Source organism: Vidua chalybeata, chromosome 5 (assembly GCF_026979565.1).
Source record: "Vidua chalybeata isolate OUT-0048 chromosome 5, bVidCha1 merged haplotype, whole genome shotgun sequence".
Classification (NCBI taxonomy): Eukaryota; Metazoa; Chordata; class Aves; order Passeriformes; family Viduidae; genus Vidua; species Vidua chalybeata.
The window spans coordinates 1,629,918-1,642,607 of record NC_071534.1 but is presented as its reverse complement, the minus strand read 5'-3'; the positions used below and the strand labels follow the sequence as shown (position 1 = coordinate 1,642,607).

Below are 12,690 nucleotides of genomic sequence, written 5' to 3'. Positions count from 1 at the left end.
ACACGAAATAACTCACACAAGCAGGTTAGGTGTAAAAGGAAAGGAAAAGAACTTTAAAAAGCTAACTTTATTTTCTGACTCTACTATACATACAATGACAAAAATGACAGTGGATTGGAGGGTGAAACTGCTACTTCTTCAACTACACTGGTCAAACTAACAGTCTATCAATTCTCTCTACTTACCAAGAAGAATGCAAAACAATTATTATTATTTACATGAACAGTGTGTGAGAAAACTCAGTTGAAATATGTAAATATCAGAAGGCATAGGAACTTTTAGAAGAACCTTAAAACTCTCAAAAGAATAGGGTGACATTGACTAACTCTGCAGGGACACAGACCTCACCAAATTATAGAAATTCTATGCCATACCCAGCAAACAGCAGGCACCTGCTTCAGCCAGTGGTTCCCAGTGGAGCTCTTTGGATAGGTACTCCCAATTCCACCTTCTTTGCAGCAGCCCAAATGGAAAGCACATGTTTTTCTGATATTAATTTTCCCCACAAGCAGTTTTTCACTCTCAGAGGTCTTGGCATCAAGCCACAGGCATCCCCATCTACAGGGGACGAAATATAAAGTGATGCATTTGACCAGCTGCATTTGACTCTGAAAACTTTTAGCCCGAGCAATTCAAAACCAATCCTCTACCATGTTCACTGAAAAGAAGTAAATTTCTTTGGTTGATCATTTCTTTTCTTGATTAGGCTTCCTATTAGAAGCCTACTGTTTTCACAGCAGAGCCTTGCACATGTAAACAAAGTTGATTCACTTGTCACTCGAGCAGCAGAGATTTCACTCATTTCTGACCACCAGACCTGAAACTCACGTGTAATCTGCTCACTGGAGAGATTAACTGTTTCCTGTGCACCTCTAACCTTACACAGCTATTTACACCCATGGGTAATGAAGGTGAAACCATTCCAGAACAGACAGATTTGGGAATGGAAGGAACAGAAAGTGACAATTGTACAAGTTGCAGGTAAGGACAGTCAACACTCAAAGAAAGCAAGGCAATTTCAAGTGGCATTACTACATCTACCACAAACTTCTATGTACAAGGCCAAATCTAGGCAAATAATTCATAAAAACGTATGTATGGTCACTTTGCAGCATTTCTTCCAGCAAGTGATTCTTTCCCTCAAGCTTCATGCTAATCAAAACTTTCCAACAAGCTGATCAATGAAAGTATTCATTACAACTTGAAATGGTGCTGCTCAGACAGGTGAGCAACTTTTGCTGCGGAGTTTTGTGTAGATGTTGATGTAGAAGAAATTTGATATTTGTCCTACATGTGTGAAAAAATTAAAAAAATCTCTGTGTATGCCCTTGTAAAATGAAAATGCAGCAGAAATAATAGAAAATGGACAGAAAAGTGGATATTCAGGAGTTCCTCTCTCCATAAATTTTCTCAGTTCCACTTGGTTCTAGGAAGGGCTGGAGAAAAATAGTCTTTCAGAAAAGAAATGCTCACATTGTTTAATCTTCAATTAAACCTAATTTCTCTAATGCTCTAAGCTATATGCATACCAAATACACACAAAAAATCATCTCAGTCTTCTCAATATAATTTTTTTTTTGTTTTACTAAAAGAAATAAAAGTCCCAGGCAGTACATTCTTTAACATGTGCAACAGCCTAATTTGGTCATCACATCTGCTGTTTGGGCAAGGGATGTGTTTATGTAGTTAAGTTCAAATAGTGAGAACAGAGACCTGGATTCTGTTCTTCCCTTTTGCAGAGGGTATGAAATAAGAATTTGGACAATTCACATCTCAAGTACAACATTTAGTACCACAGCATTTGATTTTTAACAAGCTGCCATATCCTCAATATTGATGCTAAGCTTCCTGTAAAGTCTCTCTGTCTTCTTGCAGTGGTTCCAATGTATATGGAATAGCAAAATATCAAGTTGTGCCTTTTGCACTAATATGGGCTCAAGCCTAGTGATCTCAGCATCCTGCTATTTCAAAAGCAAATGTTGAAACAGCCCAAAAAAAAAGTCAGACTAAAGTTCTTTTAGACACTTTAGCAACTTTTGTCTTGTGAGCAGGCAATAACAGAACAGGACAAGGGAGAATGGCTTCAAACTGAAAGTAGAGTTAGATAAGATATCAGGAAAAAATTCTTCACCCCGAGGGTGGTGATGCCCTGGCACAGGCTGCCAGAGAAGCTGTGGGTGTCTCATCCCTGGAAGTGTTCAAAGCCAGGCTGGAAGGGGTCTGAGCAACCTGGGATAGTGGAAGTGTCTCTGCCCAAGGCAGAGGGCTGGAAATGGATGATCTTTAAGGTCCCTTCCAACCCAGACCATGCTGTGATTCTGTGAAAAAACCTCCACAAAGCAAAACAGATGACATACCCTGTGATATCCTCTGATCACACCTGCAGCCCTGAGCAACTTATAAGCGGGGATTTTAGAGCCAAGCTGCATCTGCCTGTTGATTTTTAAGTCTCTCTTCCCACAGTGAGCATTTCTAACAAACATACACTCAAATACCTCACCTGCCTGTGTTCCTGAGCTCATGGAAGTCTCCTGTACCTGGAATAACCCCTGGCAAGCACCCTGCAGCAGTGCTTTACTGAATGAATTCTACAATTCACAACAGCTCCAGCAGAAGAGAGCAAAAATATCAGAATAAGCATACTGAAGTTATATAAACCAAATAAAATAACCATGAGCAGAACAAGTATAAAACCACAACCAACCTGGATGTTAAATCTCTTATTTCAGTGGGTTAAGTAAACCTTTGCACAGATGTGTTTTGTGTATGCTCAGAACTAAACAGACATTAGAGAGCACTTGAGGGGCCTCAGAAAAAAGAGGTACAGCAGACACAGGGAGTCTTTTCAGGGGGGCAAGCCCTTTCTACCTCACCTTCCACATCTCTACTGTTTTGCTATTTCACATTTTCCCTTCCCACGGGTGTTCGGCAAGTCTTAGCCTAACACTGTGCACCACGCAAGTCCAAATTGAAATCCAGTAAAAACATTCTCAGGCACAAAAAGGCAAGCCCACAGAAGTTTTTTACTAAATTAGAGCTTTAGTGAGAGTTACACGAGTGTTTCAAAACCTGGGGTGAAGAACAGACAAGTGCAAACCACTTTTTTTTTTTTTTAATAGCAAGTTAATAACAACTTATTAATTTTTTTTTTAATGGCAAGTTAACCCCCAGAATCACTTAAAAAAAAAAAAAAAAACTAACAAAATGAAGAAAAAAAAACCAAAAAACACCTTAGCTTCTTCACTTTCATATTCCTGGTAGAAAATGATGACAAGCCTGCAAAAAAAACTTAGAGCAAAACCAAACACACACACACACACACACAGAGGCTGGGGTTTTGTTTGTTTTTTTTTTTTTTTTTTTTTTTTTTTTTTTTTTTTTTGTTTTGTTGGTTTTTGTTTGTTTGTTTGTTTGTTTGGGTTTTTGTTTTTATTTCCTTGTTTTTTGGGGGTTTTTGTCTTTTTTGTTTGTGGGTTTTTTTTTGTGGTTTTTTTATTTGTTTGTTTTTTGGGCTTTTGTGGGTTTTTTGTTGCTTTTAATTTATTGTTGTTTGATAATTTTTATTTTGTTTGTTTTTTTGAGGTATTTTTGGTTTCTTTTCGGTGGTGTTTTCTATTTCTTTGTTTTTTGGGGTTTTGCCTTTTTTGTTCGGTTTTCTTTTTTTGTTTGTTTTTAATTTGTTGTTGTGCGATTATTTTTATTTTCTTTGTTTTTTAGGGTATTTTTCGTTTTTTTTTGTTGGTGTTTTTTATTTGGTTTTTTTGGGCTTTTAGCTCATTTCCATTTTTAATTTGTTGCTCTTTGATTATTTTTATTTTCATTTTCTTTGTTTTTTTGGGGTATTTCTGGTTTTGTTTTTTTTTTTTTTTCGGTGGTGTTTTTAATTAGTTTGTTTTTTTGGGTTTTTCCTTTATTTCTTTCTCTTTTTTTTTTTTTTTTCTTGCTGTTTGATTATTCTTATTTTTATTTTCTTTGGTTTTTGGGGGTATTTTGGGTTTTTTTGGGGTTTTTGTTTTGTTTTGTTTTGTTTGTTTTTTTTTTTTGTGGGCTTTTTTTTTTTTCTCCCTTCTTCTGCTGTTTTTTTTTTTTTTTTTTTTTTTCTTTTCCTTTCCCCCCAATCTCCTGAGCGCACGGAGGGGAGGAAGGGGCGAGGGGCAGGCGACCCGCCGATGCTTGGCGCGGCCGGGGGGCGCTCGGGGGGAGGAGGATGAGGAGGAGGAAGGCGCCTCTCGGCAGCTGCAGAGGCCGGGCCCCGCCGCGGGGAGCTGCACCTCCCTCGGCGCCAGCAGGCGGCCGGGAGGAGGCGGGATGAGGGATGAGGATGCGGGATGAGGGATGCGGGACGCGGGGCGGCGTCGCCCGAGGCGCTTTAAAGGCTGCCCGGCGGCGGGGGCGGCGCGGCGGCGGCATGAGCGAGGTGAAGGTGGCCGTGCTGGGCGGCAGCGGGGCCGGCAAGTCGGGTAAGGGCAGGGAAGAGAGGCAGGGAATGGCTTCGGCTTCGGCTTCGGAGGGGGAGGCGCAGCCCCGCTAACGCTGGCTCTGCTTCCCTCCCGCAGCGCTGGCGGTGCGGTTCCTGACACGGCGCTTCATCGGCGAGTACGCGTCCGGCGCCGGTGAGCGGCTCCGCGGGCAGGGATGCGGGGAGGGATGCGGGGATGGATGCAGGGAGGGATGCGGGGAGGGATGCGGGGATGCAGTGATGGATGCAGGGAGGGATGCGGGGAGGGATGCGGGGATGCAGTGATGGATGCAGGGATGGATGCAGGGAGGGATACAGGGAGGGATGCAGGGATGCAGTGATGGATGCAGGGATGCAGGAATAGATGCAGGGATGGATGCAGGGATGGATGGATGCAGGGAGGGATGCAGGGATGGATGGATGGATGCAGGGATGGATGGATGGATGCAGGGAGGGATGCAGGGATACAGGGATGGGGGGGACGGAGGTTTTTTCCCCCTGGGGAGAGCAGGACGCGGCGCCTCAAGCGCTGATTTGATGGGGAATTTGGGTAAAGCCGCGGTGTCGCAGAGCTTCGCGGGGAGATGGGAGTTTCCTGGTGGGCTCTGAGCCCTGGGGAAGGGGGAAAGGGCGAGCCGGGTGTCGGGGCGGGATCGCTGCTCTCAGAGCGCCTGTGGACGGGAAGAGGACGGGGCTGCCAGTGGGGACGAGGGTGGGGTATGGTCAGCTCGATCAGAGAGAGTAAAGGAATGGACTAAAAAACCCCAAAACATCACCTGTTCTACCGAATATCCCCTCCTCGGCTCCATGGGAGACGGGAGGCAGATTGTTTATTGGCACGGGTGGTCAATCAAAGCACAACGCCAGGCCCCCAGGGAGGCAGGGAGGGGCTGCTTTGGTGGCTTGGAGGAAAGCCTGGCTGTACACAGAATTAAATGCCACTTGGGTGCCACAGAGAACCTGCCGATCGTTCAAACACTTCTAAGTCCTGGAAAATGGCAAAGCAGGACTTGGGCTTTTACATCCCGAGTGGAAATACCATTCAGCTTATACACAAATAACTTTAAAAGTGTGCTGCCACGCCAGCTGATGTGGAAAAAGTCCCAAAACTTAACGAGGCACAGAGATTGCCCTCTACCCCACTCTCCCTGCTAAAGGATTCTCTCCACACTTCCCCCCTCCACAGGAATCAGAGTAGCTTCTAGTGATCTGTAAATAACAGAGAAAAAAAAGAAAGTACTAAGCTGAATTGCGCTGAATATATCCAAAAGAACTTATTCTGAAGGAAGAGTTACAATTGTACATTACTTGTTATTATACAAACACAGACTGAGCAGTCTGTGTCCCAGCTGGCTGCTCTAAGTCTAAGCTACCACATGTAAATTATGTGCTCTCTGTGCTCTTTGTGTGTTCCAAGCCACCTGCAACCAAAACCAGGTTCTGTTCTCAGCCTCCAGTACTGCAAGTCCTGTAAAAGGCATGTCAAACCCCCAGAACATTTTCATTTGTTAACAAATGTTTGTTGGAAGATAAGTTTAGCACTGTTTCTAGAGATGAGGAAAGTGGCAATAGGGGTGGCAAAATAAAGATCATGCCACTATTAGTGGAGTCAAAATAATAAGTAAAAGTTTCTTTAATTAAAGAAACAAGCAAGGGGCTGTAGATTTTATCCCCTGAGATGCTTGGGACTGATAGTTTATCAGATGAATTCTTAAGATGAGCATGAAGAATGCTGAAGATGCTGAGTTCCAGAGATCACAGAGCTATCCCTCATTACACAGTTTTAAGTATGCTTTTTGTAGTGTCAACACCAATTCTTGTCCCTGTAGTTCAGAAAATGACAAATTATAGTGTAGAAAGCCTGTTGGCAACCACAAACTGGTTACACTTACTCAGAACATCCTGCTGCTTTAAATAGTAGTGATGGTGTGTCTGCAGCAGAGTTCCCAGAGCTGGTAGAGAGTCCTAAATCTGAGACACTGCAGAAATATTTTTGGACTAGATCCTAAGGACATGGTCCTGTAAATACTCTTGGTCTAATGCTGCCTGGTATGAGAACTCTTAAAGCACCAGCAGCCATGGTAAATAAATATTATTGCTAAATAATGACTTTTGTGCAGAATCAGAGCTGCACATTTTGTACTCCTGAGCCCTGGTATCAAGCTGAATGATGATCAGCATTTAGCTGATTGTGAGGATGGTGAATTCCCCTCTGTTCTGAGAGAGGAAAAGCAGGGTCTGAAAGTATTCACTCACCAAGACTTGGATGGGAACACCACAGTGAAATGGTGTTGGTCTGCCTAAGGGGTTGATTGGTGCAAAATTCAATAGGTTTGTTGCCAGTGAAAGGCAGACAACCAGTCAACAAAACCAAAACCACAAAACAAACAAACAAAAAAATCCTTCCCTAACAACATTCCTTACCTGCAAAAAAAACAGATCAGTGACAAAAAGATTCCAAATGTCTTGAGAAACCAATTAAATAACCAGTATTCAAGCAATCCTCAGTATGATCAACTTTCACTGTTGCCTTTTCTTTTCTTTTCACTGTCATCCCCAGTCAGTAACACTGATTTTCTTTGGATAATATCTGTCTGTTAGAATGCATCTACACTAAACACTTGTGCCTGGATGGGAGGCAGATACACCTGGAAATTTATGACCCTTGTTCACAGGTAAGAATTTAGCAGGAGGAGGGTAAAGAAAAGCTGTTCTTCATTACCTGTGTATATGGTACAAAGGGGCAAGGGGTTACAAACTTTTGGTTGTTGGAATTTGTGCCTGCTCTTTTTTTTTTCAAAAAGAGAAAGACTGAAATTTTATAGTTGCTGGGGCTTGGAACTACTGAGTTCTCTCCCATTTCATGAAAGAAACCCTTCATTGCTGACATTTTCTGGAAATACATTTGTATTTTGGAATAATACTAACAGAAATAACTTATCACTTTTGTTTTACATAGGTAAATACAGAGATAGGTTATTGGATTACACGGAGTTTTCTCAAATACCCTAAAGGAATGAAATTTAGCTTATAAAGCAAACAGTTTGTTAAATGGCTGCCCAAATGGTCAAAGTAGACAGGCCTGGAAGTAAGGCAGAACAATTTCCTTTTCTAAGGAAAGCCATAACACAGCTTGTGCACGTTGACAATTAAAATCTAACCACAGTAAACCACTCTGAAATAAAATTTTGTGTTAATTTACATAATTTACAGGATTGGAGAAACTTAGGTACTGTGCAGCACGGGCAGACCTAGGTCTGGCTGATCACACTGGCTCCTCAGTTTCCCTTTTGGGCAGCTGCCTTCCCTCTTACCAGCTGGGGTAAGGAATGCTGACGTGGAAGCCACACCACTGAAAGTCTGAGCCACACTTAAATCCAGGGACTTAAAAAACTTAACCAGTGTTGAGACAAACAGCTTTGCCTGTCCCAGGGCAGCGAGGCTCCTGGAACAGCCACTGTGTCATGCTTCCACCCTAGGGGCCCTTTCCTGAGCTTGCCTGCAGCTCCCACCCGCTGTCACATTAAATCCTGTGGCATGGGGGCTGCTCTTTGTTAAGGGGCTGAAACGCTGGGGGTGGCAGCTGGATAGGGTCAAACAGGTCAGGCCTAAATTGTGAGGAGAGATTTTGGTTGCACATGTTTGTGCTCGTGCTCTCTGAGCTGTCTATACTAATTTTTTTTTTTTTTTCCCTTAGGAACAAGGCCTAACTTTAGCTATTTAGCAAAGTAAATTTTCAATTTTTTTCTTTTTCTTTTTTTTTTTCTGATCAGCTTCCAGTTTTTTTATCTATTTTAGGTCCTATGGTCTTGCTAGCTGCTGCCAAGTCATGTGCAGGGATAAGCTAATTTTAAGTAGTTTTGAAATGACACTCCTTTGCTTAATGGGACAGTTTAAAGCTGTTGCTTTCTGGAAATCAGAAGTGTGGCAGTTTCTTGGTGTGAAGAGAGTGAGGATTAGCATAACCCTATTATCACTCAAGTGACTTTAGTCACTAGTTTTATTAAACTCAACTGCAGATTGAAAGAACATTTTTTCCCCTAGCTCCTCAGAAATTTAACATATGGGTAATTAGTGTTTGAAACATGAGCAATTCAAAGAGGAAAGAAAACAAACGAAGAAAATCATTATGCTCACTGTAGTCAGAACATTAGGAACAAGCAAACCAGAGCTACAACCACAAAGGACACAAATGCTGATGGCTCCTGTGTTTCATTCTCATGTAACCCTGCAGAATACTGAGCATCAGGCTGTACAGGGTGTGGAATGTGACTGCTTGAACCAAGTGCAAATGTTTCCTAATGAACTTGTCAGTGATCCAAAGTGCCATTTTTGGTGTTGGTTGTTTATGAGGCCCTTGGAGCAGCACTAGCAGGACGCCAGCACCTAAACCTATTAAATATCTTCTGCACTGAAAGTTACTATGTTCTCGCATTGACAGTGCCAGACAAAAGGCTCTGGAGTGACAAGAGTAACATTCTTTTTCCGTGTACTTTTGAACCTCTTTCAGCCCCAGCAGGGGAAGCTCTCCCTGACAGATGAGCTCCACTGGGCTGATGGCTTTATCATTGTTTACGACATCAGCGACAGAGCATCCTTTGCCTTTGCAAAAGCACTGCTCTACAGGATCCGAGAGTCTCACATAGGAGTCTGTAAAAAGTAAGTGCCATTATTATTATTTTTTTTTTTCTTTTTACCCTCAGCAAACCTAGAGAAAAGCTGAAAACCCTCTTGTGAGCTTGCAGGCTATCCTGGCTGCAATTAAAATCCAGCAGCATGGAAGTGATGTAACACAATGCCAACAGGGTACCTGAGGGTAAAATGTGTGGCAAATTACAGTGTATTTTACTGTAGCCAAACCCAAGTACATCAGGATTTTTGTTCTTATTTCTCACAGAATTATTGCCATAAACATTTCTGCTGTGATTTACATGGGTCAAAAAGCCTGGCATAGTCAGTCTGTGCTTTTCCTCTCCCACTCAATTACCAATGGACATACACAAATAGAGGGGCTGAAGAAAAGCATTTCCCACAACAAAGGAAAGAAATAACTCAAATATCTCCTAAACTGCCTTTGGTGGTGACCCCAGCATCATTTGTACACATGGGTGACCATATGGAAAGAAAGAAAGTACTTTAAATAAAAAAGAATCACCAAAACTGCAGGTGTGAGTGTGGATGGGGGTGTGTAATCCTGCATCAGTCAGCTGAGGTACTTTGTAAATAGAAGAGTGAAATCCTTTACCTGCATCAGAAGCAGAGTAAAAACCCCAATTTTCTGTCTGTTTTACTGCTTAATTAAGGTTAATTTCTGAAAGGAATACTTTTAGCAAAAGTTTGGAATTAGATTTCCTGTGTTTCCTTTTGAGTTATGCTACTGACACTGATGTATCTCTCGGACTCTGTTCTGTTACCTGCAAATTGAGATAATGATCAGGTTGCTTCTTCATGAAGTCCAGGTGCTGACAACATACTCAGCAGCATAGAGCATGAAAAAAGCAGTGAATTAAAAAAATACATTAATTCTTTGAGTAGAGAAAACAAAAATTAAAATCTACTGGTAGATTGTCTGGAAAAATCCTTTCACAAATGGAAAACTCGAATTCTTCCTGGCAAGGTGAGGGGGTTGGTTAGTTCATTTTGGTTTTTTTGCAATGCCTGTTATCCTGAACATACATACACACTGAATTTAGCACAGCACACGACACAGCATTGTACATGTCTTTTCTCTGACTGGAACCTTTCTCATTTCAGAATGGTCGAGTCGTCAATATTTTTGGTTGGCAATAAACAGGATCTATGCCACATGAGGGAGGTTGGCTGGGATGAAGGACAGAAGCTGGCAATAGATAACAAATGCCAGTTCTGTGAACTGTCTGCAGCAGAGCATTATCAGGAAGTTGTGGCAATGTTCACCAAGGTGCTGAGGAGCATCACTGCCAGTTTCAAAGTGAAGGAGAAGAGACGACCAAGCGGTTCCAAGTCAATGGCCAAGTTGATCAACAATGTGTTTGGCAAGAGAAGGAAATCTGTGTAACAGATGGTTAGTCTTGAAGTTGGAACAAGCTGAAACAATGGAGTGGAGCTCTTGGGATTCACTGAATTTCCTCCCAAGGTCAATATGTGGAGGAGTAAGACAGTAGAAACCAAAGGTGGGAGATAGTGTGGTCTAGACCTAGAAGACCTGACCTTCTATTTCAGCTCTTCTGCAGGTTTACTGTACAGGGCAGTGCCATTTCAACTGTCAGCTGCTCCAGAGGAGAGGTTTAGTCTGTATTTATTCAACACCAACATGGTCTTGGATAGAGCTTCTAGGTGCAACTGAGGTATAAACAGTCATTTCACAGCCTCACTTCTATTGGAAAAGACCTTAAAGTCATCAAATCCAGCCATTAACCAAACACTACCAAGTCTACCACTAAACCACGTCCCTAAGTGCCACCCACATAATATCCAGTAAACTCAGCCTTGCTGATCAAAACCTTACTTCAGAATTCTGACTAGGTTTTTGTTTTGTTTTGTTTTGTTTTTTTTTAATGTATGACAACATTTGCACTAAAGAAAAGAAAAATACTGCAGCTTTATGTGGTAGTGTATCTGTATTTAACTTGGGTCCTTGTGTGCCTTACACTTGCTGAAATTTATATGAATTAAATGCTTAGACACCAAGTCTACAAAAGGTATTTACCTGCAAAGCTGCCTTGCAGAGGCACCAGAAGTAGGGAAGCAGATACATAAAGCACTATTGTCTCCTGTTTCAGTATCTCTTTTTTATTTTTATTCCATGAGTGATGATAGAAAGTAGAGAGGGTTGAGCAGTGTGGGAACTGAAATGTTAGTGAAATGTCAATCAGTGAGCACTGTTTTGGCAAGGTTGTTGTTGAGTGAAATAATTTTACAGCAAGGGCCAGCGTAAGGCTTGGGTTGGTCCCTTCCACAGAGCAGTTTTTGTAAGCTTTGGCAGAAGTTTCATTAGCTGTGAGGTGGCTGTGACTGCTCAATCTCAGATGGCAGCAGAAGCTTGGAAGGCACATGGACTGGTAAAGAGCACAAGTTCTTTAGGATGTCTGCCTGGATTTAAAGGTCAGCCTGCTGGTAAGACCTGTGCTCACAGAGAGTGTTTTTCCTAATAACCAATGTCCTTACAACTACTCATCGCTGTGGTATTGAAATGCCACAGAGAGAGCACTGAGTACTGTTAGCTGCACTTTTCAGATGTGGATATTAAACATCAGATGGGTTTAAATATGTTGTCAGTTGACATTCAGAGCTCTTATTCCAGACAGCTAAATAAGGGCTTAGCCCAGCGTGTTTGCAAGTGCTGTGCTCATACAGAAATTATGAAAGAGAAGTGATCTGAAGATGAATTGCTGCCTCCTGCCCACTCCAGGGGACAGCTGGGATGCTGAGCTGAAGCCTACCTCTGCTCTGAAATGTTACCTGCATTGAAACTAGAAAGTTTCAGTTTTGTTTTTTTTTTTTTTTTTTTACTTTCAATTTTTGAGTGTTCACCCATAAGACAACATAAAAAGGATATGTATAATCTTAGCAGTAAGGTTGTAAAATAGTACTGAAGCACATTTTATTGTGTTGACCAAAGATCACTTTTTTTTTTTTTTAAGCAAAAGATACTGTTTATTTCACTTGTTATAAAACTACAAATATTGGAACATAGTTCTCAGTTGACAGGCATAGGGTTGCTTTGTTTTTCTGCAGATGCTGCTCTGCCATATCAGGAGCATTGTATTTTAAGTGTGTTTTAAGGTCAATATCTATGACACTGAATGTGCAGATTTCTCATGTACACCCTTCAGCTTCCCAGCCCACACAGGATTCCAGAACTACTAACAGACAGCTGTAGCTTTACCTTGCTCTAGCATTGCCAGATTCCAGAACTCTCATTTGTATTTACTGCTCTGGTATTAAATAAACTGGATGTAAGATGGATGGATTAATGAGCTTTGTTTTGTTTTGTTTTCCCTTCACTCTGGTATAAAGCCACAGACTTTTGTTTTGACTTCTATAAAAGGGAAGCACTGTGCAGATGTGAAATTCAGACTGGAGGAGGTAAATCTGGGAACTGGCCCCTTGCACTCAAGGGAACCTCTGGCTGTGTTTGCTGAGCACAGTGAAGAAGCCCTCACGTGCCTTTAAGCAGTGAAGAGAGCCTTTTAAAAAAATGCTTTATCCTTTAAAAATCAGTCAAAACAGCCACAGAGAGGCCAACTAGT

General features: G+C 41.9%; 1 protein-coding gene across 1 annotated transcript; it reads left to right on the top strand.

Annotated features, from left to right (window-relative positions):
- Nucleotides 1-4,341: 4,341 nt before the first annotated feature.
- On the top strand, nucleotides 4,342-12,417 carry RERGL (RERG like). The gene is made up of 5 exons (XM_053943035.1): nucleotides 4,342-4,460; nucleotides 4,557-4,613; nucleotides 7,061-7,134; nucleotides 8,970-9,118; nucleotides 10,214-12,417. Exons 1-5 carry the CDS (start codon nucleotides 4,409-4,411, stop codon nucleotides 10,494-10,496), a joined length of 615 nt encoding a protein of 204 aa, XP_053799010.1. The 5' UTR covers nucleotides 4,342-4,408; the 3' UTR covers nucleotides 10,497-12,417.
- Nucleotides 12,418-12,690: the final 273 nt, after the last annotated feature.

What these genes read in the sequence shown, in the direction of transcription:
- RERGL (XM_053943035.1), top strand. Translation starts at nt 4,409, where the DNA reads ATGAGCGAGGTGAAGGTGGCCGTGCTGGGCGGCAGCGGGGCCGGCAAG. An exon ending in CAGCGGGGCCGGCAAGTCGG is followed by an intron (nt 4,461 to 4,556) that starts GTAAGGGCAGGG and finishes TCCCTCCCGCAG; the next exon opens with CGCTGGCGGTGCGGTTCCTG. An exon ending in TTTATGACCCTTGTTCACAG is followed by an intron (nt 7,135 to 8,969) that starts GTAAGAATTTAG and finishes AACCTCTTTCAG; the next exon opens with CCCCAGCAGGGGAAGCTCTC.